Raw genomic sequence first — 23,189 nt, 5'->3', positions numbered from 1 at the left:
ACATAATCTGTTTAAGGAAACTGGTGAAACATATATTACTGTACATTTCCCCGAAACTCAGACTGTTCCCTACGACCGGGGCCAGGCAGGACTCACAGGTACGTGCTGTGACCAGGACAGCGCTTCCTTCCCTGCTGCCCACCATGGAGGACACTTGGATCTTGTAAGCCGAGCTCTCTCGCAGGTTGCGGATGGTGTAGGAAGCAGAATCAGCCGATACCACATGGGACTTCTCATCCCCCCCTAGTGCAGGGAATAATTAAATCCAGCATGAGAGTGTCAAACAACCGTGTTTGCAGTCGTTTACGGATGAAACTTTTATACAATGAGCCACAAGAGTCTAAACTGAGGAGTGATAACTCATTATGCTGCTAGATGCTGTAATTGGAAAATAATGCAAATATCCAAGACATGCTTAATATTTTCATCGACCTGAGTGAAATCTTTTTTCTCAGCTTCTCTGATCCAGAGATGTAAACTCTAGATATTACAATAAAAAATGCAGTTTTAATTCTACTGTATATTATGTCTACTTGTTCATAGCCTGAGGCGTTAGAATACACATTTGGGAGGTTTTATTTATGTGCTTTCTTACCAAGAAATGGGATCCAAGAGATTTTGTATCCAGAAGCCCCTGGTGCTTTTTTCCAAGATAGTGTGAAGGAATTTACTCCAATGTCCTCAACCTTCACCTCCCTCACTGCCTGGATTGGATCTGACTCTGACACTGCAGCTAAGCATAACACAACATCACCACAAGAGATTTCAATCCAAGTTTTATACCATAAAGCTGTGACAATTATTATTTTTTTCACATCACAATGCATTAAGGACCCAGAAATCATAAAATATGCGATTAAAATCTCTGAACAATTTGCTGATGTGATTTTACTTACCCCTCCCTATCATTTTACAGTGTAATAAACTTAGCACTTGGAGCTTGGAGTAACACTCTGACAGTGACAGTGATAGAATGATAGCAGCCCTGCTGACTTGGACTCAGTGACACATACTACAAGTGACAGCAGCAGGAACTGTGGTTAAAACGGGAAGACCAAAGTACATGACATGTCAGTCAAACACCGACACTTACGAGGGTTTATGTGGCACAGATTGAGGAACTTTGCCGTACCCTTCCCATTTAATTACGATGGGGGCACAGCTGCACAGAGCCATTTTAGATCTAAAGATGGCTCATGATAAATTCAAAGTCACTGAGACTTCACATGTGTTTTGTACCTGTGAGCTGAGATAAGGAGATTTCTGGTCCCTCTGAGTTGCCATACACTGCACAGATGGTGACTGTGTAGGTAGACTGTGGATTCAGGTCTTTGAGACGATGGAAGAGGATGCTACGATCCAGGTACTGGACTTGGGGTTTGCTATTATCTGCAAGCATCAGACAAAAAAAAAACAACACAAATTATCTATCTATCTATCTGTTATAAAGATAATGTATGGTAAATAGAGGGTCTTTAATGGGGCTGGCATGCTGGCATGCTTTAAAATGGTGAAAACAAGCAGGAATGGGAAGGAACAGGTATAAATATATTACCTGTTTTCCATGAGAGTTTGTACTCGGTGGCTCCAACGATGGGACTCCACGCCACATCTATAATGGTGCTTGTGTAGGATGTCACCTTGAAGTTAGAGACATAACCCAAAGGAGCTGTAAAAATGAAAGAAAAAACATCAAGGGCTGATCTTATAAATACCCTGTTTCATGTAAAAAAAGATGAATCACAAATCTTTGGCATTTTTGATTTCCTCATCGTGACTTTTTCTCTTAAAGCCCATTTTGGAAGTTGCTGAAAGTCTGCTGATCACTAAATGCACTGCTCACTCCAGTGTCAGTGTGGTTACACATGTAACAGAGGTCGGTGACGATGTGTGTGGTCATGGTTAATACAAACAAAAAAGTCTGTTTAGCATGTAGTGTTACCCCCAAAATTCGTTGTGCATTGCACACTGAATTCAATTCTCTCCTCATCAACCATTTACATATCAAAATGTATTATCAAGGTTTCAAGGTTTGCTTGCATTCATGTTTATAATTTTTAATGTTTAGTTTTTAATATTTTTAGTCCCAGGCATTGTTGGCTTGATAGTGAAAGCTTGATATAAGTGCTCCTGGATATCAGTGGAATGATGTGACATCATTATTCTGAGTGTTACGTCACCTGTGTGCATGCACCCACAACAGACAAAACAGAGAACCAATAATGGGAACAGCTCCACAGCTCTACTGCTTATAGACTGTGCAAGCTGGGATATCTGAGTATTTTCAGTAATACAGAGAAGTTTGAAAAACTATTTCGCTTTCTAATTTCAGTCATGAAAAAAACCCTTTTAGACTTAAAAGAAGTGACAGAAGTAGGAACTGTGGTTGAAATGGAGTCATTCCTATGCCCCAAGGGCCCTATGTTCCTGAGCTCTAAAAAGCACATAATGGGAAGCTGGAAAAATGCATATTTTCCAGCTAACTAAGCACCTAATGTGACTTATGACTTATGGGTTATTGTGGGTACACATCAAAAAGTTATATAGAGTGTTACCCAGTGTTTTTGTATGTGTGTGTCTGCAATAGAATGGTAAAGCAATATTGAACTGAGGGAACATAGCACCATAAGAACATAGATATACTCCTGTTACAATGGCCACATGCCAATCAAACAAAACCAGATCTCTTTCTCTCGCCATTATACGTAGTGAATGACTGAGATGACGCTGTACAGAGGAACAAGACAACTAGAGGTCAGATTTCATCGAAAACAGCCAGTACGTATCCTGGGAAGCTGCTCCAGTAAGTGTGGAACACAATTTAAAAAAAATAATATTTATTATATCTTTACTTTCTTCTAATAAACACTAAAGCTACACCCAAAAGTTTTCTGGAAAAAAAGTCTACTGAAAAAGATGAAAAAAATGGCTCCTACATTTGAATATGATGTCTGGTGAACAAGGTTACTTACAAGTTCTGAAGGTGACAGTGATGCCAGGTCCAACCGCAGAGCCAAACAGCACATAAAGAGTCAGGACATACTCCGTATCATGGGCTACATTTTTCAGCTGGTACTGTGTAGTGCTGCTGTTCAGAGCCAATTGCCTGGGACGATCCCGACCAACAAACTCTAGAAATAATATTAACATTACAGTTAGTCTGTTATTCCTCAGTGACTTCAAAGTTTCACCAACCCTGGCTTCGTATCAGAGGCAAATATCCTCCTTCTTTCCCTGTATTTCATAGAAAGCTACTGGCATGTTGCTATGGTTAAAGTGTCCATTGAAAAAATAACTGAGTTGAGAATATCTCATAAAACAAGGGTAAACAGCGACAGACAATAGTGACTGAATAAATCACCTGGGGTGGGTCTCCATGCCAATCTGTATCCTGTAGCCCCCGGGACACTGTTCCATGAGACGACTGCAGTACTTGTGCTCACAGCAGATACTTTCAGAGTCTGTACTGAACTACTTTCCACTGACAGAAAGAGAGATATAGAGAAATACAAAGAGGACTGTTATGCATCTTATCTACTGCTTAGGTGCAATTTTTATGGCAAATTTTTAATTACGTGTCTTGACTTTCGCAGTGGTGATAGGCCCCTCAATGTCTCCAAAGATGGGGTTGATGGTGATGGTATACTCAGAGCCTGTGTGAAGGCCCTGTATCATGTAGAAGTTAAAATTGTCCCCGAGGTTTATGTTTTCTATGTGGCCTTCTACAAGATATAGAGTGACATTTAAGCAAAGAGATGTATTAAATTAAATGTTTAGCATTTTAGCTGTTTCGCTAGAAAGGTACTTAACCACGATACCTGTAGATGCCCATGTCAAACGGTATCCTGTAGCACCTCTAACTGATGCCCACCTTGCTTGAACGGTGTCTGTGGTGGCATTTTGGACCAGAAACTGATGAACTGGCACCAGCTTCACTATTGAACACATCCCACACACACATGCAAAGGTAAATTTTGGTAAATTATACACAATGACATGACAGAGTAGAGAATAGAGTCTGCTTGCTAATATTTTTTGCTAAAACAACACCACCCTGCTGTGGAAATATTGTGGTACTGCACTTTAATATTTGCTCTTAGGTATTGTTTGAAGAGACATCTAAAGCAGTTAATAAACTGCTTCCAGGGTGCTGCAGCGTGCTCTCTGGCTTTCCTGTTTATGTAAATGAACATAATGATGGGGTTTTGAGCCAAGCTAATAAACTTACATGTCTTCCCCACTACTGAAACCGGTTTATTTGGTCCTTCGGGGTACACAGCATAAATACTGACAGTGTATTTCTTATCCTCCTCCAGACTGTCAATCACATGAGAGGAGATGTCTCTGGGAAGCAGCTGCTCATAAATGAATCCTGGTCTGTTGGCTGGAGAACAATCATATATGCACAAGAAATAATACTTTTAAAAAAACCCCTCTTTGTTAGAACCCATTACAGCTTTCTTTCAACAAACCCCTCGGGAAACAAAGTTAACATCTAGCATGCTTAAATTAATTGACTACATGTTTTTCCACTGGTGTGCAGTAAAATAAATAACAATAAATGCACTTATGTCAGCATACATCTCGGGATGAAGATCTTGAATCCATTTAGCTTCCCCTGAGGGGGTGTCCAGCCCAGGCGCAGGGAGAACAGGCCCTCCTCAATAACACGGAAGTTTGAAACTTCGGGCAAAGGCGCTGAAAGACAGACACCTGTTGCTCAGGGAAAGATGACAGCATAAAATTAAAAATAGAGACACTAGGTGCATGAGCAGATACTCACTTGTCTTTACTTTGATTGTCGCAGAGTCTCCTATGAGGCCTGGGTACATGGCATAGATGGTGAGGGAATAGTCGGTTTTGGGACTCAGCTCTGTCACCATGGCTGTGCTCACATCTGCCTTCAGATCCATCTGTTACATACACAGACAGCAGAGCAAAAGGATCTGAGTGTGTGTATGTTTGAGTGCGTATGTTGTGTTTCCCTGAGACATAAAGTGGAAGACAGAATGATGTTTAGAAGAAGATGATTGATTAAGAGGAAGAATGATCAGGTCAGAGCAGAAGATAAAAATACCTGGAGGCTCTGCAATGGAACAGAGAGACATTTTTGGGAAGTACGCTTACATAAATATCCTGCTGTTTTGCCTTTATCGCTTCAATTTCATTTATATATCTAACTCTAAAAACCACTGACATCTTTACGGTTTGTTTAGACTTTTGTCCACAATAATTAAATTAGGTTTTATGCTGCGCTTTATAACATAATGCAGAATCTAGGCAGAAACAAAGAAGCACTGATATCATTGAGATGACTGCTCATGTTGATTGCATTTGTGAGTTTGGAGTGTTACACAATGACTGCAGGAGAGATAAATCTCACTGAAATAAGTCCACTACTTAGACTGATCACAGGGGTGAGTTGCTGTTGTCAGCTGTTTTAACTTTTAGTATGAAAAGTTCATGTAATCTATTTGAAGAGGAATTCCATGGAGAGTGAGGTGATTAATCAGCAGTAAAAAGACTGAATTCAATGCTTTACTGTCCGTGAAAGTCAGTATGATGACATATTGCATGCTCTAGCTCAACAATAATACAACAGTGACCTTATGTATGGACAATTGCTCACCTGCCTCTGCTGCACAGAAAGGAGTTGTCCCTTTGAGCTGAGTGGAATGACCAGGAGGCGATATCCGGTGACATCACCCGTGGCCTGGCTCCACGTCAGTCTAAGAGAACTGTGGGCCAGTTCGCTAACCTGAAGGTCTCTGGGACCCACCACACGTTCCTCGCCTACGATTAAAAGTAAGTGTAGAAAGAGTGATGAGACAGACGGGATGAGGAGCGGAACATGGAGCAGAAAATATGCAAGTTGATGTAAAATATGTCTACAAGATAGATTATGTTAGCAAAGAAGCTGCAGAGTACAGTGAAATAAAAGAACGTTATTATTCATTTTTATTATACCTTTCAAGTGCGAGAGTGTAATACAATTCGTCAATATGAAAATGCAAACAGCTGTCTGTGAGAAGGCAGCTTTTTCAGCATATTACGAAGAACTTACTAGGCTGGGAAATTTTCACAGGGCGTGGGGGTTCAGAGGCAGTGAGGCACACTCTGCGGGACAGTTTGGGGAGGATGGTGTCCATGGTAGAGAAATCAGTGACCGGCAATAGATGCTCGGCATATGGCTCCGACACAACCCTCCTAAGCTCTGCCTCATCAGTCCCCGTGAGGCCTGGTTTTCAGTATAAACAAGAAGATAATGAAATAAAGCGTTTTATGCCAAGGCGCATAAAAATGTTTCATAACCAATTCAAGAAGATAGACAAAAAAAATGTGCACATATGACAAGATTTTTTAAAGGTATTTATTTACAAATTTTTGATTATGTGGAAGTTTACTCGATTAATATTAAATGGTTTTGTTTGTATTTTTTCTGATCTCCACCAGGGGGAGGTGTTGCATTTTGACTTATTCAATATGAAAAGCTCCAATATGTGCTCATATACACATATATTTTACATATAAATAACCACAATCATTCAATTTCTGGAACGAATCTCAGTTTGTGCAAGTGGGCCCTAAATGCCAAGGCGTGAAATATTTAAGCTTTCCTAATGCACAAAAGAAAACCACTGGGAGATTTTTGCATTTTGCAACTCTGAATAAGTTGTCTAGAGTATGAAATTTGCACATAAACAACACGAATGTGCATGTTGATTTCTTACGAGGTCTAAGGCTGCACAGAGCAGGGAGGCGCTGACATCATTAAATTTATGCTTTCCAGGCTGCTCTAGCTCTACAGGTAATATTGGCTTTGCATTAGCGGTCAAGATTCATGTCGAGCTGCCACGCGGTGGTGATGAACGAGAGGAGCAGGTTTCGGTGTCAGTGGTGCAGCCGGGGGTGGGTGGGTTGGGAAGGCACAGAATTGCCTCATGAAAAATGACTGCGATTAGCACACCATTGGCTAATGAGCAGTAATTATTGCACCGCTGCAGGCTGTGAGGAGTAAGTTGTGGGCTTGTGTGCTTATGCCTGTGAGTAGGGGGAAAAGGGCAAAGTACTGTATGTGCAAGTAAACTTGGTGGTAAGCGGTAGTGTGCATTCATAAGGAAGGAGAAAGATGATGCAACACTATCAGAAAGTGTGCCTTTACATACAAAGCACAGAAGCTGGATCGATCAGTTATCCTTACACACACACACACCTGTGTATACATACAGAAGCATGAGTGCGCCCAGGTACTCAGAAACAAGACTCCTACACACAAATACCCACACTGAATCCAATGAATTCAAATGTACAGGACATGAATTTCTAACTGCAAACACTGCAGATAAGCGGGCAGAGCTTGGATAAAATCTGAAGGGCTGCTGCAGTGGGGATGTTGAAAGAATTCACAATAGCAACTTCCACACTCACCTACTGCAAAGACAGTAATTCCATTGTCTGCTACTGCTCTGCCTGAAACATTGACCTGGTCGTCCGACTGTCCATTTGTGATCAAAACAACAATCTGCACAAGACAGAAAATGGCATATGTAAAGAAATGAAAATAATGTGAAGATCTGCTAATTCTTGATAAATGAATGCATAATATAAAGCTAGTAAAATGTATTATATTTAAACACATACGGGTCATTTTCAGCTGCTCTCTTTCAACCTTTGTTTTTACAACTATTGTTGGCGTCACTGGAGGCTTAAATCAAGCCTCCAAACAACATTTGTTTGTGTTAAAAGAGCATCCATGCAAACAGTACCATTCTCATGAAAGCCTCCAAAGCCTTTTGATGCGGTTTAGCACATAATTGAAAACATAATTAAATAAATCAGACCCAAACTCAAAGTGGAATTCAAGGATGCTGGCTTGCAGCTGAGTCTAATAATTTCCCCATTAAGGAAAATTTTCTCAGTTCACTCAAAGTTCACCCCTCAGTCAGTGAGGAAGGGAGGTGGAAAGCATCCACAGGAGAATGTAGTTGCTGCTTTGCATGCTGTACAATTCAATATATCAGCCTAATCCTCAATTCTCCACCTTCCCATATCCAGTGTGCTGTAGCAAGATGATTCACACATGCACACAGAGATAGAGAAATGATTAGAATGCTAACCAGCTGTGTTATACTGAGACTACACTACAGTATTAGACTGTCAGGGAAATGTGTCTGATAGAAAAGGAGAGTTGTGGGAAAGAAAGTGTATCTGGATATTTGACAAGGAACTTGTGAGACAAGTTGGTGAACGTGGCATTTTTGTTAGGATCCAAGAAATGCACCAAGCCCAATTTAACACTTGTTTTTTTAAGGTCATTGGCATAAACCAAGTTGAGTCACTGTGGATGACCATCTGTTGGATGTTTAGCAGTCACGCCTTATCTCCATCTGATAATCGATGAAAATCTGTGGTGGAAAATGTATTTCCTTTATCTTTTATTTTTCCTCCAAAGCACCAGAGAAAGCAAAACAAATCCTGTTCCCCGTAGCACCTTTCAAATATTATCAATTTGTATTCTCAGCATATAACACGATGGTTTAATCAGATTCACAGCAGTGTGAGAATAGTAAACCTGTTTATTTGTTTTTTCCACATGTCCTGTGGAGTGGAAATATAGATTCCTGACTAGTCATTTCCTTTCACACAGGGCAGAAACAGACAGTACATGCATGTCTTTGCAGCATGGGTAGTAATCTCAAATCAATAATTTCCCCAAAGCTTGTGAAACAGCATGTTGTCAGAAATTACCAAGATTTAAATTTCTCTGTTTCAGTGTGTAACAATCCACCTCGCTGAGTAAAGCAGTGTACCTTCGGGGCAGAATCCCGCCTGATGACGGGGCTGAAAACAGAGTCGACCAGAAACTGGAGTGCCATGCCAGTCCTCCTGGATCCACCCTCATAGGGAAGGTCTTTGATGGCTCTGAGTACCTCCTCAAGGGAACTGTAGTCTGTCAAAGCAATCCGCATCCTGCATGGACATAGAAGCACAAAACTGGATCAGATAGAAACATTTTTCCACATTAGACCACAGAACTTTGACATAAATGCAAAGGACTAAGACTAATTTAGTTGACTGTTTAAAAATCCAACTTCCAACTGACATTTTTTAAAAACAAAAGCCCAAGAAATTAAAACAAATGCAAAATAAAACTTTGTTCTTACCTTCGATATATTCAAATCTATTTTTTTTTTCAGCGTTTAAGGAGTACGGCTGGTATTGTTAGAAATTAATAATAATAATAATAATAATAATAATAATGTATACTTTATTGATCCCCATGGGGAAATTCCTCTCTGCATTTAACCCATTCACTCAGTGAAGCAGTGGGCAGCCACACTTATATACACACTTAATTAGAAAAATACATTTTTATATTCCATTGTTTGTTTTTAGATTACTAACTATGAATTGAAAATTTTGGCATAAACTGATCAGGCATTGGTGTTGGTGTTAGTCCCCCTTTCTGCTGTTGCTTGGACTCCACTTGAGCCCTGATGGTTTGCTGTGGTATCTGGCTCCAAAGTCTTTACAACAGATCCATGAAGTCCTTTAAGTTGTGAAGTGAGGTCTCCATGGATCGGACTTGTTTCCCACAGATGCTCAATAGAATTGAGATCTGGGGAATTTGGAGGCCAAGTCAATACCTCAAACTCATTGTTGTGCTCCCCAAACCATTCCTGAACCATTTTTTTCTGCTGAAGGAGGCCACAGTCACTAGGGAAAATCGTTTCCATAAAAGGCTGTTCACAATCTGCAACAAACCATGTGATGTAAAAGAAAACGTGATTTGTTAGACCAGGACACCTATGGCTTAGTTTCTAATTCTCATGAGCCCATCGATGGTGCTTTCACCAGTGGAGAGGTTTCAAGCATGGACATGCAGCCTCCACGAAGGATTGTGTATTCGGTCACCTTTCCATCAGAACCAGCAATAACTCCTTCAACTATAGTAGCTCATCTGTTGGATCAGACAACACAGGCTAGCCTTCACTCCCCTAGTGCATCAGTGATCCTGTTACTGGTTCACCAGTGTTCCTTCCCCAGACCACCTTTGATAGATACCAACCACTACAGACTAGAAATAGCCCACAAGAGATGCAGACAACCCATTTGTCTAGCCATCAATATCTGTTTCTTGACAAACTTGCTCAAATCCTTACCCTTGCCCATTTCTCCTTCTTCTAACAAATCAAACACATCAACTTTCGAGGGCAAAAGGTTCATGTGCTCCCTAGTATATCCAACTAGATACTGGAGCCATAATGTAGAGATGATCACTGTTATTTACGTATCCTGTCAGTGGTCATAGAAAGTGATCATGTAGAAAAGACAGCTGAATTTGATTTATGCCAAGCTGCCACAAAGGTTTGTGCGATGTGCCAAGCTCAGGACTGACTTCTACCTTGGAACATCCCCAAAGACAGTGACTCCAAAACGGACCCCATCAGCTCCGACCACACTGTCCTGAAAGGAGGAGATGATGGCTGAGATGAAGTCTTTGACTCTGGAAAAGTCTCTATGACCCACACTCCAGGACTCATCCACCAGAAACACTATGTCGGCCTGAACCACTGTCCTGCATGCTGAGGAAAGAAGAAAAGAATAATTAATATGTGTAAAATGGTAGCATATACATGAAGCATGGAATGACACAAAAAGAAAAGGCATCTTTCTTATTGGGGTTATTACATACTAATACGTAGCTATTATTCCATTACCTCATCAGTAACTTCAAAAAAGGTGAAACTTTTGAGGCAGTTTCCCATTATATCCATTTTTGTATCTTTATGGCTCGTGGATTGTGATGGTGAATTGCTAGAGTTCTCCAATTCTAATTCTACATAAAAAACCAGCAGTTTATTGAAAGCGATGCTGCCTACAGATTGGTAGAAACTGTCATCAACCACTTAAATGTCAATTTACAGTACAGTTTACTGACAGATATCATTTGGTTACCAAGGTAACATCGGTTCTCTGAAAACCGACTGAGAAAACCAAGTGAGGTTTTAAAGAGAACTCACATTTTTTTGCTATTTACTTAACTAATATTGCCCTCATTTTAGCTCATTAACTAAATGTTTTAATCTATTATCTATCGCTATCAGTGCTATTTTAATAACTTTTAGTATCATAAATTGCCCAAGCCATATTTGAATATTTTATCCTTTACTTAAAAATGCAATCTATCATTTTCAGCTAATGATTTTGTAGTGTTTGCTGCATTTTTTAATTAGTTTTTTTTTTTTGCTGGTTTCAAGACTTGAATAAGATATTTTATCAAATTGTAATTTCTAATGGTTTTTTCCTACATTAGATTCATCTTGTGTGTTTCCCTCTGAAACCTCAAAAACACTAATTTAGCCTCCTGCTACTTTAGACATCTTTAATTCCTACACTGACCACCAGATAGCAGTCTTGTTCCACCTTGCTGAGGGGATTCCTTTCATTTGCTTCTGTCATGCAGCCAGAGCCTCACACAAATCCTTATGAATTTTTAATGAGACACAAGTGAGCCAAAGAGACTATCAATATTCTGAGCACTCCAGCAATAAAACTTTAGTACAGCGATGAGAAACGCTTAGAATAATAAGGTAAACACACCCAAAATCAGGGTCAGTACCCTTGCCCAAGCAAACAAACGCATTTAACATAAGAATCTGCTGGGTTTGATGGGATTTAGATGCTTTTTTGAGTGAACTGGTGCACTGAATACGCAAGTGCACCGACACATATTCACATGCACAATCTGCTGTGTCTGCAAACACCTTGTAAGTCAATATTCTGGTATTGCATATGCAATAAACCAAAGTGACAACAGCATTGATTAGGCTAGTGAATAAGAGATAGGCGCAACTGATTGTTCTGTAAGTGATAAGCGATTCTCTGCTGTCTTCTATTTCATTATCAAGCTTTCTCTCCTCTATTATCTCGCCCTTCTTCCTTTGGCTGCAATCCCAGGATTCACTGGGGGTGACATATGTCTTCAGCCCATAGCGGCCTAACATTATGTTCCTCCTCACACACCTATACATTTCTGGCCATACACCAAGGAAACAAAATATAACCGGGAATAGCATTTTGGAGGCCTCTCAAGCGCTATTATCTTTGGAAGCTGTAGTATCATATATTCAGCAATAGCAGATCTATTAGCGATGACTTATAATCATTGATGCACTTTCAAGAGATAAAACAATGCTCATACTTTCCAGTCCAAGTTGTGCCTCATAAAAGCAACTACCTACCCTATAATAAACATGTGGCTTTTCCATTTACTGGATGCATTTCATACTTGAAGGGTTTTTGTAAACGCACATAAAATGTTGTGAAGACTGAGCGAAGAAGCAGCTGGAGGCTGGTGTCTGTCAGACAGACACAGACTGGGATGGAAAACAAGATCAATTATCCAGAAGTTCGTCTGTCTAGGCTGGCAGGTGAGATCGACATGCCCAGGATAAGGACACAAAACATGCTGAGGGATTAGGAATGGTTTTCTTGAAGGTTATCTATGTTGATATCTCAAAGGTTGCATGCACCTTGGTGTCGGACCACCACTGATTTCCACATTACATGTAGCCCAGTGGCTTGAGCATATGCTGCAGAAAATTCTGCCAAGAAAGAAAAAGCCTCAGAAATATTGATGCATTACTCCAATCACCTCTGACAAGATTAAGACATGAGATCATAAGATGTAACCCATCAGAGAGCACACATCAATGAAAATGCAATTAACAATAACATGTATTGTGCTACAAAATAATCGTTAAGAACATAGGTGAGAACAGGAAGTAGTTGCTCAATAAAGCCTATTATAAGCCTAAGGGCCCTTTGCTTTCTCGGGCTATCAGTCATTGTGGCAGCACCGCAGTGTTTTGTCTTGGTCTCCACCAACTACTGAGATTAAAATAGGATTTTTTATATTACATTTTCCCAATGAGCCAGTTGCTAATTTTTTAGTGCATGCTGTTTGGTGTTGGGCAGGTAGGCACAGTGAGTTTGTCATAGCTTATTTAATGAGAACAGCTGCTTACTGCTGCAGAAAAGACAGCTGGCAAAAGTGGCTCAAACTGCTTCTCTCAGTAAGTTTGTGGGATGTAAATCACCGAGTTAAAAGAGGCTACAAAGCTCTAATGATGTTGAAAAGTTGGGTTAAAGTTATCTGATTGTTTCTCACAATGAGCAGCTTCCATACATTATCGCTTATTTGCTGCTTGTATAAGATGAGATTATTTAATGACAGTTGTACAACCCCTTTTTCTGTATTTATATTATGAAATACAAGACCTTTAAGAGCTTTGTTGGGTTAACAATTAAAACTATAATTAATAAACAGTAGCAGCACCTGCATAGGAAGCACAGCTTTAAATGTATTCTTGGGCTATTTATAACCTTCCATAATTCTGCCCAACAACTTTACCAATCACCTTCTGCCAATCACAATCCAAGTGGAGGAAATCTAACTTTTGATTGGCTCGTTGACCTTTTGGTGACATCCAATAGCACCTGAGGCTGGAGTACTGTATCTAGGGGGATGGGTTTGACAGCGTAGCTGACAGAGTGCTGTACTGTACATGAGGGCAGCAGATGTTTAAATTCCCTGACTAGACACAGTCTGGAGAGAAACTGTAGCTGGGCTAGTGTCTGCCCCATGTACCAATCCAGGTGTGGAGATTTAATGATGGAGCACTCGCACAGACTCTATTCATTGAGCACCTGCCCTTTCCTTGGCCTGATCATCCAACCTGTCTAATTTATAGATTTGTGCACCAAGCTAACAATTGGACACGTGGCTGCGACTCAGAATGATATGTACCTAACTCTTTTTTTAAAGACAGAAAATGAAATGGAGAAAAATGACTGCAAACATGAGTCACTGAGTTAAATAAATCAATCATCAAGTAACTGAGGGGGTGGAAAAAGTAAGGAGGAAAGTTGATGTGCTATAGGAGAAGGGAAATTTCACGCAAATTAATAAATTCTGTAAGCATGCGGTATACAGGTTTATAAATGTCACGACTTACCTTCAGCTTGCGCTGCAACACTTTGATGAGTCAGATAAAGGGACAGTAGAAAGATGCACACACAAGAGTGACCCATACTCTTCCTCGTCTTCCTCCTTCAGTCACCTTCTCCTCCTCCCCAGTTCCTCTCTTCACAAATGCAGTTGCTAAATTGCACTTCACAGTCATCAATTCCACCTTTTCTTTTCTCCTATCTGAAAAATATGCAAAAGAACAAGGAGAAGAAAAAAGTAATTACAGGCCCTCAAAGATAAAAACATAATCAGCCTTTTTTTTTTTCATTTGTGAAGGAGTTGGAACTCTTCTGCAGAAGTCAAGCTTTTGGTGTTTGCTAAGAGTTTTTTTTTTTTTTTTTTAATTACAGTAATACACAAAGAAGAGTTTAACAGCGTAGTTCTGCTGTACTCAAGAGACTTGTAGACATATAACAATGACTGACTGGCATACTAATCAAATAAATAGGTCCAGGTTAGAAACTTTCATGTCATATTATACATGAACTCAGATGTCTTCTTATACACTTCCATGTCCTTAATAAGTGCATAATGTGTTTGATAATTATTATATGTCCAGGTGCAGACAGGAACCTCTCTGTGAACAATTTTATAACAAATTCCACTGACGCCAAGGAAATTAAAGGATCAAAGGGGCTTTTATACTGTCCAATAAGGACCCGTTGATTTAAAGCACTTAGCATTTAATGTTATTATGTTGATAATCTACTGTAGCTGTCTTACAAAGCAGATCCTCCTGTGAACTCAACATACTGGTTGGCGAGAATGTGTAAAACTGTTTATGACATGCTGTTTAGTGATGAAAAAAAGTCCTCTATTCAAAGGTATAAAAGTTACAAGAACCTTGAGGATACAACTCAGCGATAAATCATTTGATTACAGTCAAAACAGAGACAGGATAAGCCAGTCATAAATGAAGAGCACTGTACATTTCTAATCATAACTACCTCTTTAAGATGTTTGCTGGCTTTATGACTTAAGCTAGCATGCCATTACAGTGGCTTTGACATAGTGCGCTGGATAAGTCATTTTTGCAGTTAAAATGCAAACAGAGTTCTGTTTTTATGGCATATATTCTTAATAATTTCATCAGCAAGTGTGGCCATCTCTACGAAATAAGATGTTTTGGCAGTTTGCTGCTCTGGAGGACTCAGATGTGTATTATTACAATGCCACAACCTTCCCAGGAGTGGAAGTCGTAGCACATTTACCCCAAGGCCAATGGAAAATAACATTCTCAGAAAAATAGCAAAAAACAAAGAGGCTTTTTTAGCATGTTAAATGTTAAAGTTCACAATCCACAGGACCATGTTGACCACAAACACCTCATATTAACTGTGAAGCACGGTGGTGGAGGAGTGATGATTTGGGCTTGTCACGGAGTTGACCATGACCATGACCTCCTCTCTATACCAAAGTGTTCTAGAGTCAAATGCAACAGCTAAAGTTTGACGACTGTGATCCCAATCACAGCAGAAATCTATAACAGAATGGCTGAAAAAAGAAAATAATCAAGGTGTTGCAATACCCCTGAAAAAGTCCAAACCTCAACATGGCTGAAATACTGTGGCAGGAGAGCTGTGCATAAACGAATGCCCACAAACCTCGATTAACTGAAGCAACGTTGTAAATAAGAGTGGACCAAAATTCCTCCACAACAATATGATAGACTTACAACGTTGTATAGACAACAATTGCATATTTGTACAAAACCTGGTTCTGCAAGCTACTAAATCATAGTTTTTCACAGGAGCCTATGCAGTCCCGTGAAAACGTTTTTTTTTTTCACGTGACAGCAGATAATGAGAAAAAGGATAAATAAATTTGGACTGTAGCTACAATGTTAAGATAAAAAATGACCAAAGTTTGGTTTGGGGTGTGTGAAAGGCAAAGTGGGTGGAGATGGCCAGTATTTCTAACAGGCACATTTAGATGGATGAGTCTCACCAGTGAAAACACAAGCATTCTTCACAAGAATCTAGATAGAGGGAGAATAATAGTTTTCCATGAGAGTAAACAGAGGCCCAGTAATGATCTGGAATAGAGGAAATCCTTCTCTTATCTTTTTGACTGCAAAAACCACAAGTCTGATTTCCATTTGTATGCCAGCTGATTTATAGGAATATTATCTCTCACAGTGGTGTACACCTGGTTAAATTTTAGAAATGCTCCTTTCTGTCTCAGTTAGCTGGAGGGATGTGCCTGTGTCTGTATTATAGGCTGTTTAAAGCAAGTAGGAGAGTACTGTGAAAATATTACTGGAGCTTCTTTACTCTGGCCTTGGTTTCCACTACTTGATGCTTCACACATCCAGTGTCTTCTGTTCAAACAATGGAAAATGAGACATATGTTGGTTTCTCCACTCTACAGAGTGCTCATTTCTCTCCATGTTTACCACAGATAGACCTGAATATACAGTGATCGCTGTTTATCAGTACTTAATTCCGTAAATTCATTCCTGCTCATATCAAAGCATTTCAAAATCTAATCACGCACCTTTTGTACTGTCGTTTCTATTCCCCTGTATAGCACAGCAGCTCCATTTAGGTTTGAACTCACTCATTGCTCTGACAGTAAGAGTGCTGAGTTTATAGAGGATTGAATCACAATATTTAAAACCAATACTAGTTCATCTGTCTTGGGTCTTTTGCTCAAGGACGTGAAAAATTATCAAGGGAAAAAGGGAAAAATTATATCACTGCAAAAATGAGATGACATTCTGGAAATAAACAAATGGACATCTCAAACACTAAAGTATGTAAAATATCAGAACTCCAAACAAATCTTGCTTCTCACTACTCACTACTTAAGAAAGTAAGTGATTAATCTCATTCATATAGAAAGTGATTATGCTTTGGGTCAGAATAAATGACTAATGCATTTAAAAACTCCCAGGTACTCCCAGTTTATGAGAATAAGGCAACAATTTAAGCCTTTTGTAAATATCCCCCCAGATTTAATATAAAATTAGCAATATATGGATGAATGTATTCATTAACAACTAACTACTGTACTTGGTTCACCTCTCTAATTTCAACATGATGCATGTATAATTCTGCCAGAAGTAGAACAACTATGTTTCATATAGGCCAATTTCATTATTGGACACAGGATGCTATTATTCTGTTTATTTGGCACATAAATAGGAACATATCCTGCCCCAAATAATAGCTTTATTAAGAATAGCTTCTCCTTTATTAATGTCTGACATCTTTGCATCATGCATCACACTCATGTATTCTACTTTTTCCTAGCATTTTGCCTAAAGCTGTCGAACTACTTATAATGCATCTTTTGTTACACTAATGCTTGCTGAGTAAATAGACTCTAAAAGATAAATACACTTGGAAAATCTACTCATTTCTTTCAGTGTACATCCCTCAAATATTTTTATCATTATTTCCTCATAGATATGGTAAGAACGGAAAGCCTCGAATGACAAAGACTTTGGAGAAAGAAGAGAAATGGGGAGTTATAGGGCTTGTTAATGTTTCCCACAGTTAATGGGCTGCCAACATTATTTTGTCTTGCCTTTTGCTACCACTTCTAGCTCCAGCACGGCAGTCCACAATGGACATCTCTGAGGTTGTATCAAGCCAGGATATCTCACTTCTAACATAACTTGTTTCACCCCTTGGTCATTCTCAGACTTAATCAATAGACAGCTTGCTTGGGTGCCCCACTCTGAGAGCATGGGTTAAGTTCAGGAAGACCTTTGACTGCAAAGCTTTCCTTCTCCTGAGTCCTGATGCTTCCATGCACCTCTTTATCTCTCCCCAACAAGCTCAGCTTTTCAAGACGGACAAGGAAAACAGATGAGATGTTCAAATAATAATTGCTTTATGTTTTTCAGCCAGCTAACAAAGAAAAAAAAAAACATATTTCTTTTAGCAACATAGCCAGACACTATGTGCAGACATGCCCAAATTAAAACAGTCTAAAAACATAACTCGGGGCATGCATTATCTCCCATCCATCCCCAACCCTCACGCCTACTGCAGTTTCAAATAATTGAAACAGTTTACATGAACAAAGTCAAATTGGTCAGCATCTACACAGATACCACCTCAAGTTGTGAAGAAAGAATATGGACAACCTACTTTATTAGAGGATTAAATGTAAGACCAGCATCAGAATGTAAGGAGACTAAATCTAGCATTTAATTCCATGCCGGCTAAAAGCTTTAAAATGTGTTATGTGTTACATTAGGTTTGTATCCATACACTCTTTATAGTGGATTGTGCACGTATGTCCGTGTCCGTGAGTATGTGCAAGTTCATAAGCAAAACATCAAAAGAGGGACCTGCCTTCACTCAACTTCTACACATGAGATGGAAACAGAACACATTTCTTTTACCTTTAAACATTTACAATCCATCCATCAAGCTAATTCATAAACTTTAATGCTTACCCCATGAGAGCATATTTCACCAATAAACGTATATAATGATAACATAAAAAATAAACCAGATCAATATGAAACAATCTGAATTCCAGAAAATTCCTCAGTGTGATTTGACCATCTGGTCTGACTAAGCCAGAATGGCTGAAGGCTGAATAGTTTACAACCTCTGCAGATGGAAGTGAGAGCTGGCAGGCTTGAACTGTAATATAACACAGCCAAAAAACTACACTCTCCCGCTGGCTGCCCCCTCACATACCAATGCAGATCTGAGATCTGTCTCTGCACGTATCTTCTTATTACTGAAGTGAAGGGAGGACAAACTCACACTGTGTTGTGATGAATGGCAGCCGGTGCAGTGCACCATTATTGAGTATTCATCGTTCATCATCATCATCAACCTTTGGATTTCTAAATAGGTTTGCATCTCTATTTGGAAAAGTTGTGAAAAAGCAGAATGTGAAAGTCTTGTGACAGCTTCGCTATGGTGAAATTCTTTTGTAAGGCTTTTCTTTTCAGTGTATACAGAAGTTTCCTGAGGAAAATATGGAAATATATTCAGAAATGTGCCAACATCTACTTAAACATTCAATCAAATTTTATGAGAATGAAATTAAAGTATTATGTGCTCCTCCAAATATTGTAAGGGCCACCCTAGCAGCTCTGAAATGATCTGAGATAAACATCCTCACTCTGATCATGTTAACTTGTGTTGATCAGGTGTGCAGTTTTAAACATTTAGTAAGAATTAGTTTTCGAGACATTAGGTTTTAAGTCAAATTAAATTAGTTGTTGGGATATTTCAGCCTAAACCAGTGTTGGACCAAAAAACTGATTTTGAGTATGGTTTGTCATGCCAAATATCACAGCTTTCAACAACAGTACTACAGGATACAGAGCAAAAGTCTTAGGCCATGTCTCATTTCTTTATATTTTGCTATGAAAATGGGAAATGGGTTCAGGGATTGAAACATTTGTAAATATACATACACAGCCTGAAATCTCTTTAGGAATATTTCTCCAGTCTTGAAGGACATTCAAAGCTCCTCTTTGGATGCTGGCTGACTTTGACTCCATTCTCTGTTAAGATGATCCCAAACTGCTAACATGACTCAGTCATGGATCGGCCTCCCCAATGCATGTTTATCTGTGCAGTTATGCTTTTACTGCATTGGCAGTGTGTTTGAGATCGTTGTCATGCTGAAAATGAATAGCTGAATAGAGATGGTACTGCATGGTGGATCAAAATCTGATGGCACTTTTCTGCATTCGTAATTCCACACATTTTGACAAGATCCTAGCACCACTGGCTAAAATGCAACCCAAACCATGACAGAGCCTCCACCGTGTTTTACAGATGGCTCTAGACAATCACTGTCGTACCTCTCTTCCTCCCTACATAGTGACACCAAACTGAACCATGAATTTCAAATTTGGAGGGTTGTTGGTTCGATCCCTGTCTGCTCCAGTCTGCATACTGGAGCATACTAACCCCACGTTGCTCTCTGATGCATTCATTGGAGTGTGAATGTGTATGAATGTTAGTTAGGTAGCACTGAAAGCCTAGAAAAGTGCTTGTGTGATTGGGTGAATGAACAAGTTGTATAAAGCGCTTTGAGTGCTCAGAGTAGAAAAGCGCTATATAAGAACCAGTCCATTTACCATCACTCTATAAGATCTGTTGCCACAGATTTTCACTCAAGTTATTGTGTAATTTGGCATACTTCAGCCTTTTCTCCCTGTTTCCCTTTTTGTTGGATTTTTTCGTATTTCTTAAAGACATTAATTTCAGATACTCTTCATCTGCTGTGGATTTTTAGACCTTCCACTTCTTCTTTTGTGCCCCACTAACCTGTTTTCTCAAACTTTTTAAGGAGAGACTGCACACCTTGCAACGACATATCAAGTTTTCAACTAATAGCAATTTGGGAATCACCTTGTTGGTGCAAAAATACTCATTTGTGCTTGTCAAACTGTGTTATGACTGGCATTTTTCATAGATCCAAATGAAAGTATTTGTCGTATTTCTCCAATCAAAAGCTCAGCTTAGCTATAAAACAGTTGCAGAGGATGCATGGGTATGCACGCTGGGATTACAAACACCTTGCTACCTTCAAGAAGAAAAAAAATGTGCTTTTTCTGTCTGAGGCCTTTAGTTTATCACTGCAGTGAGAGGATTAAATAATGTTTCCAAATGAAGTTTACTGTCCCTGGCCCTTCTACCCTTCTACCCCCTCTATGTTCCCTATCTCTATTTCTCACCCACATCCACTCACACATCACATGCCTGCAAGTCTAACTGCATGTCAGCTATTTCTACATAATGGCATTTTCCACCTCACCACTTCACAGGATGGATTATCCTTGTAGGTGGGAAACTGGTGACAGTGAAATGACACACACACACACACATACGCGTAAGGAAGCACACACAGACACACACAGACACAGCTCAGAACTACATTGTATGATAACAGATGTCTTTGGTGCAACACATCATTTCTATAGCTAATACACACACTCACAAAACCACATACTCTCATGCACAGCTCAAAAGCTGCAGTATGGCTACTGTCTTAATATCTCTTTGCATTTGCACTCAGCCAACACAGACATGTCTACGCATGGAGGGAAATCATCAAGCATTCATTTGACATAGTTTCATCTCCTGACAATGTTCTTGCAAACAACCTGGTATGCTCTTATTATTCATGACACACAAGAGTTTACATGACTGTAAAATGCATTACATCTTCTTTTTGTGCTCCTTTTGAGCCCGAATGTGTAAAATCTGCAGAAAAACACAGCGGTCATCCAAACACAGACAACAAAGCATGCAGGACTTTGGCACTGCATGGGGATGTCTGTACATATAAGTGAGTGCTCTTTAACAGAGCAGGATGTCCATTCGCAGCAAATATGAGCACTGACATCAGACAAGTTAAGCTATTAAAGAAAAAATTTTACTGTAAAGAGCAGCAATAACGGCTCAGTATAAAAAGTCCAGACACTTACGGTGCAACAAGGGTATCTGGGCAGTTAAGAATTCAAAACTACCCTGTAAAGCACCATATTAAAAGGCAGTTAAGCTAATGGCTTTTCAATGGGCCCATGCATTTTCACTTACCAATACACACAAGTTATTATCTTCCAAATCCAGGTGATTTTCTTTTGAGGGTAAAAAGAGGAAAAACACCCCCTAAAAATACATGTAAAAAGCTGCATCCGAGTCAGGCAAAAACAATTCTGGATTTTATGTTTTATCCTTGTAGAGGCAGTTATTAGAGACTAAATCGGCATGTGTGTGTATCTATATGTGTGTATCTGAGTGACAGAGGGGGTAGGCGTGTAAGAGTGAATGAATGAAGCAGGTTTTCTTTCCTGGGCTTTGCTCAGGCACAGAAAAGTTTGGGAAGAGGGGTGGGGGTGACGCTGCAGCAACCTGTTGGCTCAGAGGGAGAGAGAGACACGGAGGTAAAGACATAGATGCATACTGAGAGAGAGGCGGTGGTTTCTGTGGAGCTTTGACCCTGTTGCATTGTTACTTTTCTAACAGTGCTTGTGTGCAGCATGGAGGCCTCAAGGTGACAGAAGAACTGGCAAAGAAAAACGGTGTTAAGTACTTCGAGGTTAACTCTGCAATAACCCACAATCATACTGCAAGTTGAATCTTCCCTGAGTCAGGACTGTGAAAAGCAATCTGTCTGAAAAAATCTGAAAAACTGTCTTTATGCCAACAGAACAACTTCTGCATGTCAGTAAAAATAATATTCAGGATTTGACACCAAGTGCTGCGTCTCACATCTATTACTGTGTGTTTCATTTGGCAGCATTTCAGTTTCCCAGAATAAAATATTGATTTGCAAACCATCCAAAGTGTCAACAAAAATCTACCCTGACTTTGCACAATGTTCTATTCATCCTATTAGTACATTATGAAACATCAAATAAACAAAACACAACGTGATAAAAGTACAGAAAACAGCTAGGGTTAGGTTGTCGAACCATGAGTTCTTGCTCCAAGCTATGTATACTCACGCACAGACCCATCATCAGAGGCTATCGAGGTTATTGCTTGTAGAGCATGCAACTCCTCAAAACAGAAGGGGGGTGAAAAGAGAATAAATCTATCATGTTTTACAAGCTCCTCCCATTTGGTGTGCGAGTCGATGTGTGTGTGTTTCTGTGTATGCTAAGGGGCAACGGGTCATCTTTATGGACCCCAGGAATGTGGTTACCAATTTCACAGGTTTTAGCCAGCTGTCAGTCTTGACATGCTGTAACTCAACACAAATACTGTACTCTTAAGGCGGAGCTCATTCAGATAACAGTCATGAGAGGTGGTACAATGCATCCATGTAATTTAACTATTAGAAACCGTTCATTACCGCCTGACACAAAGATGCAAAATTATAGTGGCAGCTGAAGTAATTTCTATCTTTTTACATCTATAAAGAGTATATTCATCACCACCCCAAGATTTCCAAATAAATACTTTCGGAAATTGTGTAGAAATACTGCAAACATGCAAACAATGACTCATCCCATGCAGCTGCAAGATCAAGTGGAAAGGTCTGGGGCTGAAACATTAAGAAAACACAGAAGAACCAAATAACTGCAGTTCCTTATTTAGCCACTTGAGGCTCCATACTGCGAGTGAGTCTATCTCCATAAACTCCAGTGTTAAAATGGCCAATGTTAGGGCAACAATATACATGTTTACAGAAGACCACTTCCATTCCACCCTCAGTA

General features: G+C 39.6%; 1 protein-coding gene across 6 annotated transcripts in view; it reads right to left on the bottom strand.

Moving 5' to 3' along the window:
* Positions 1-21,778, bottom strand: part of col7a1l (collagen type VII alpha 1-like) — a 72,882-nt gene extending 51,104 nt beyond the window's left edge. For 5 of the 6 annotated variants that reach the window (XM_039601451.1, XM_039601452.1, XM_039601454.1 and 2 more), the window contains exons 1-18: positions 21,565-21,778; positions 14,022-14,215; positions 10,406-10,586; positions 8,811-8,970; positions 7,429-7,522; positions 6,065-6,238; positions 5,630-5,793; positions 4,784-4,913; positions 4,582-4,698; positions 4,229-4,384; positions 3,819-3,935; positions 3,576-3,722; positions 3,362-3,481; positions 2,973-3,131; positions 1,556-1,669; positions 1,240-1,389; positions 596-733; positions 97-243 (exon numbers count right to left, since the gene is read on the bottom strand). In XM_039601451.1, the coding sequence (XP_039457385.1) occupies positions 97-243; positions 596-733; positions 1,240-1,389; positions 1,556-1,669; positions 2,973-3,131; positions 3,362-3,481; positions 3,576-3,722; positions 3,819-3,935; positions 4,229-4,384; positions 4,582-4,698; positions 4,784-4,913; positions 5,630-5,793; positions 6,065-6,238; positions 7,429-7,522; positions 8,811-8,970; positions 10,406-10,586; positions 14,022-14,097 (2,344 nt within the window). In that variant the 5' untranslated portion in view covers positions 14,098-14,215; positions 21,565-21,778. Of the gene's footprint in view, positions 1-96; positions 244-595; positions 734-1,239; positions 1,390-1,555; positions 1,670-2,972; positions 3,132-3,361; positions 3,482-3,575; positions 3,723-3,818; positions 3,936-4,228; positions 4,385-4,581; positions 4,699-4,783; positions 4,914-5,629; positions 5,794-6,064; positions 6,239-7,428; positions 7,523-8,810; positions 8,971-10,405; positions 10,587-14,021; positions 14,216-21,564 lie in introns of those variants that run through there. The other variant, XM_039601456.1, reaches the window with a different exon arrangement.
* Between the last annotated feature and the right edge of the window lie 1,411 nt (positions 21,779-23,189).

Source organism: Oreochromis aureus, linkage group 17, assembly GCF_013358895.1.
Source record: "Oreochromis aureus strain Israel breed Guangdong linkage group 17, ZZ_aureus, whole genome shotgun sequence".
Lineage (NCBI taxonomy): Eukaryota > Metazoa > Chordata > Actinopteri > Cichliformes > Cichlidae > Oreochromis > Oreochromis aureus.
This window is presented reverse-complemented; position numbering and strand designations above follow the sequence as displayed.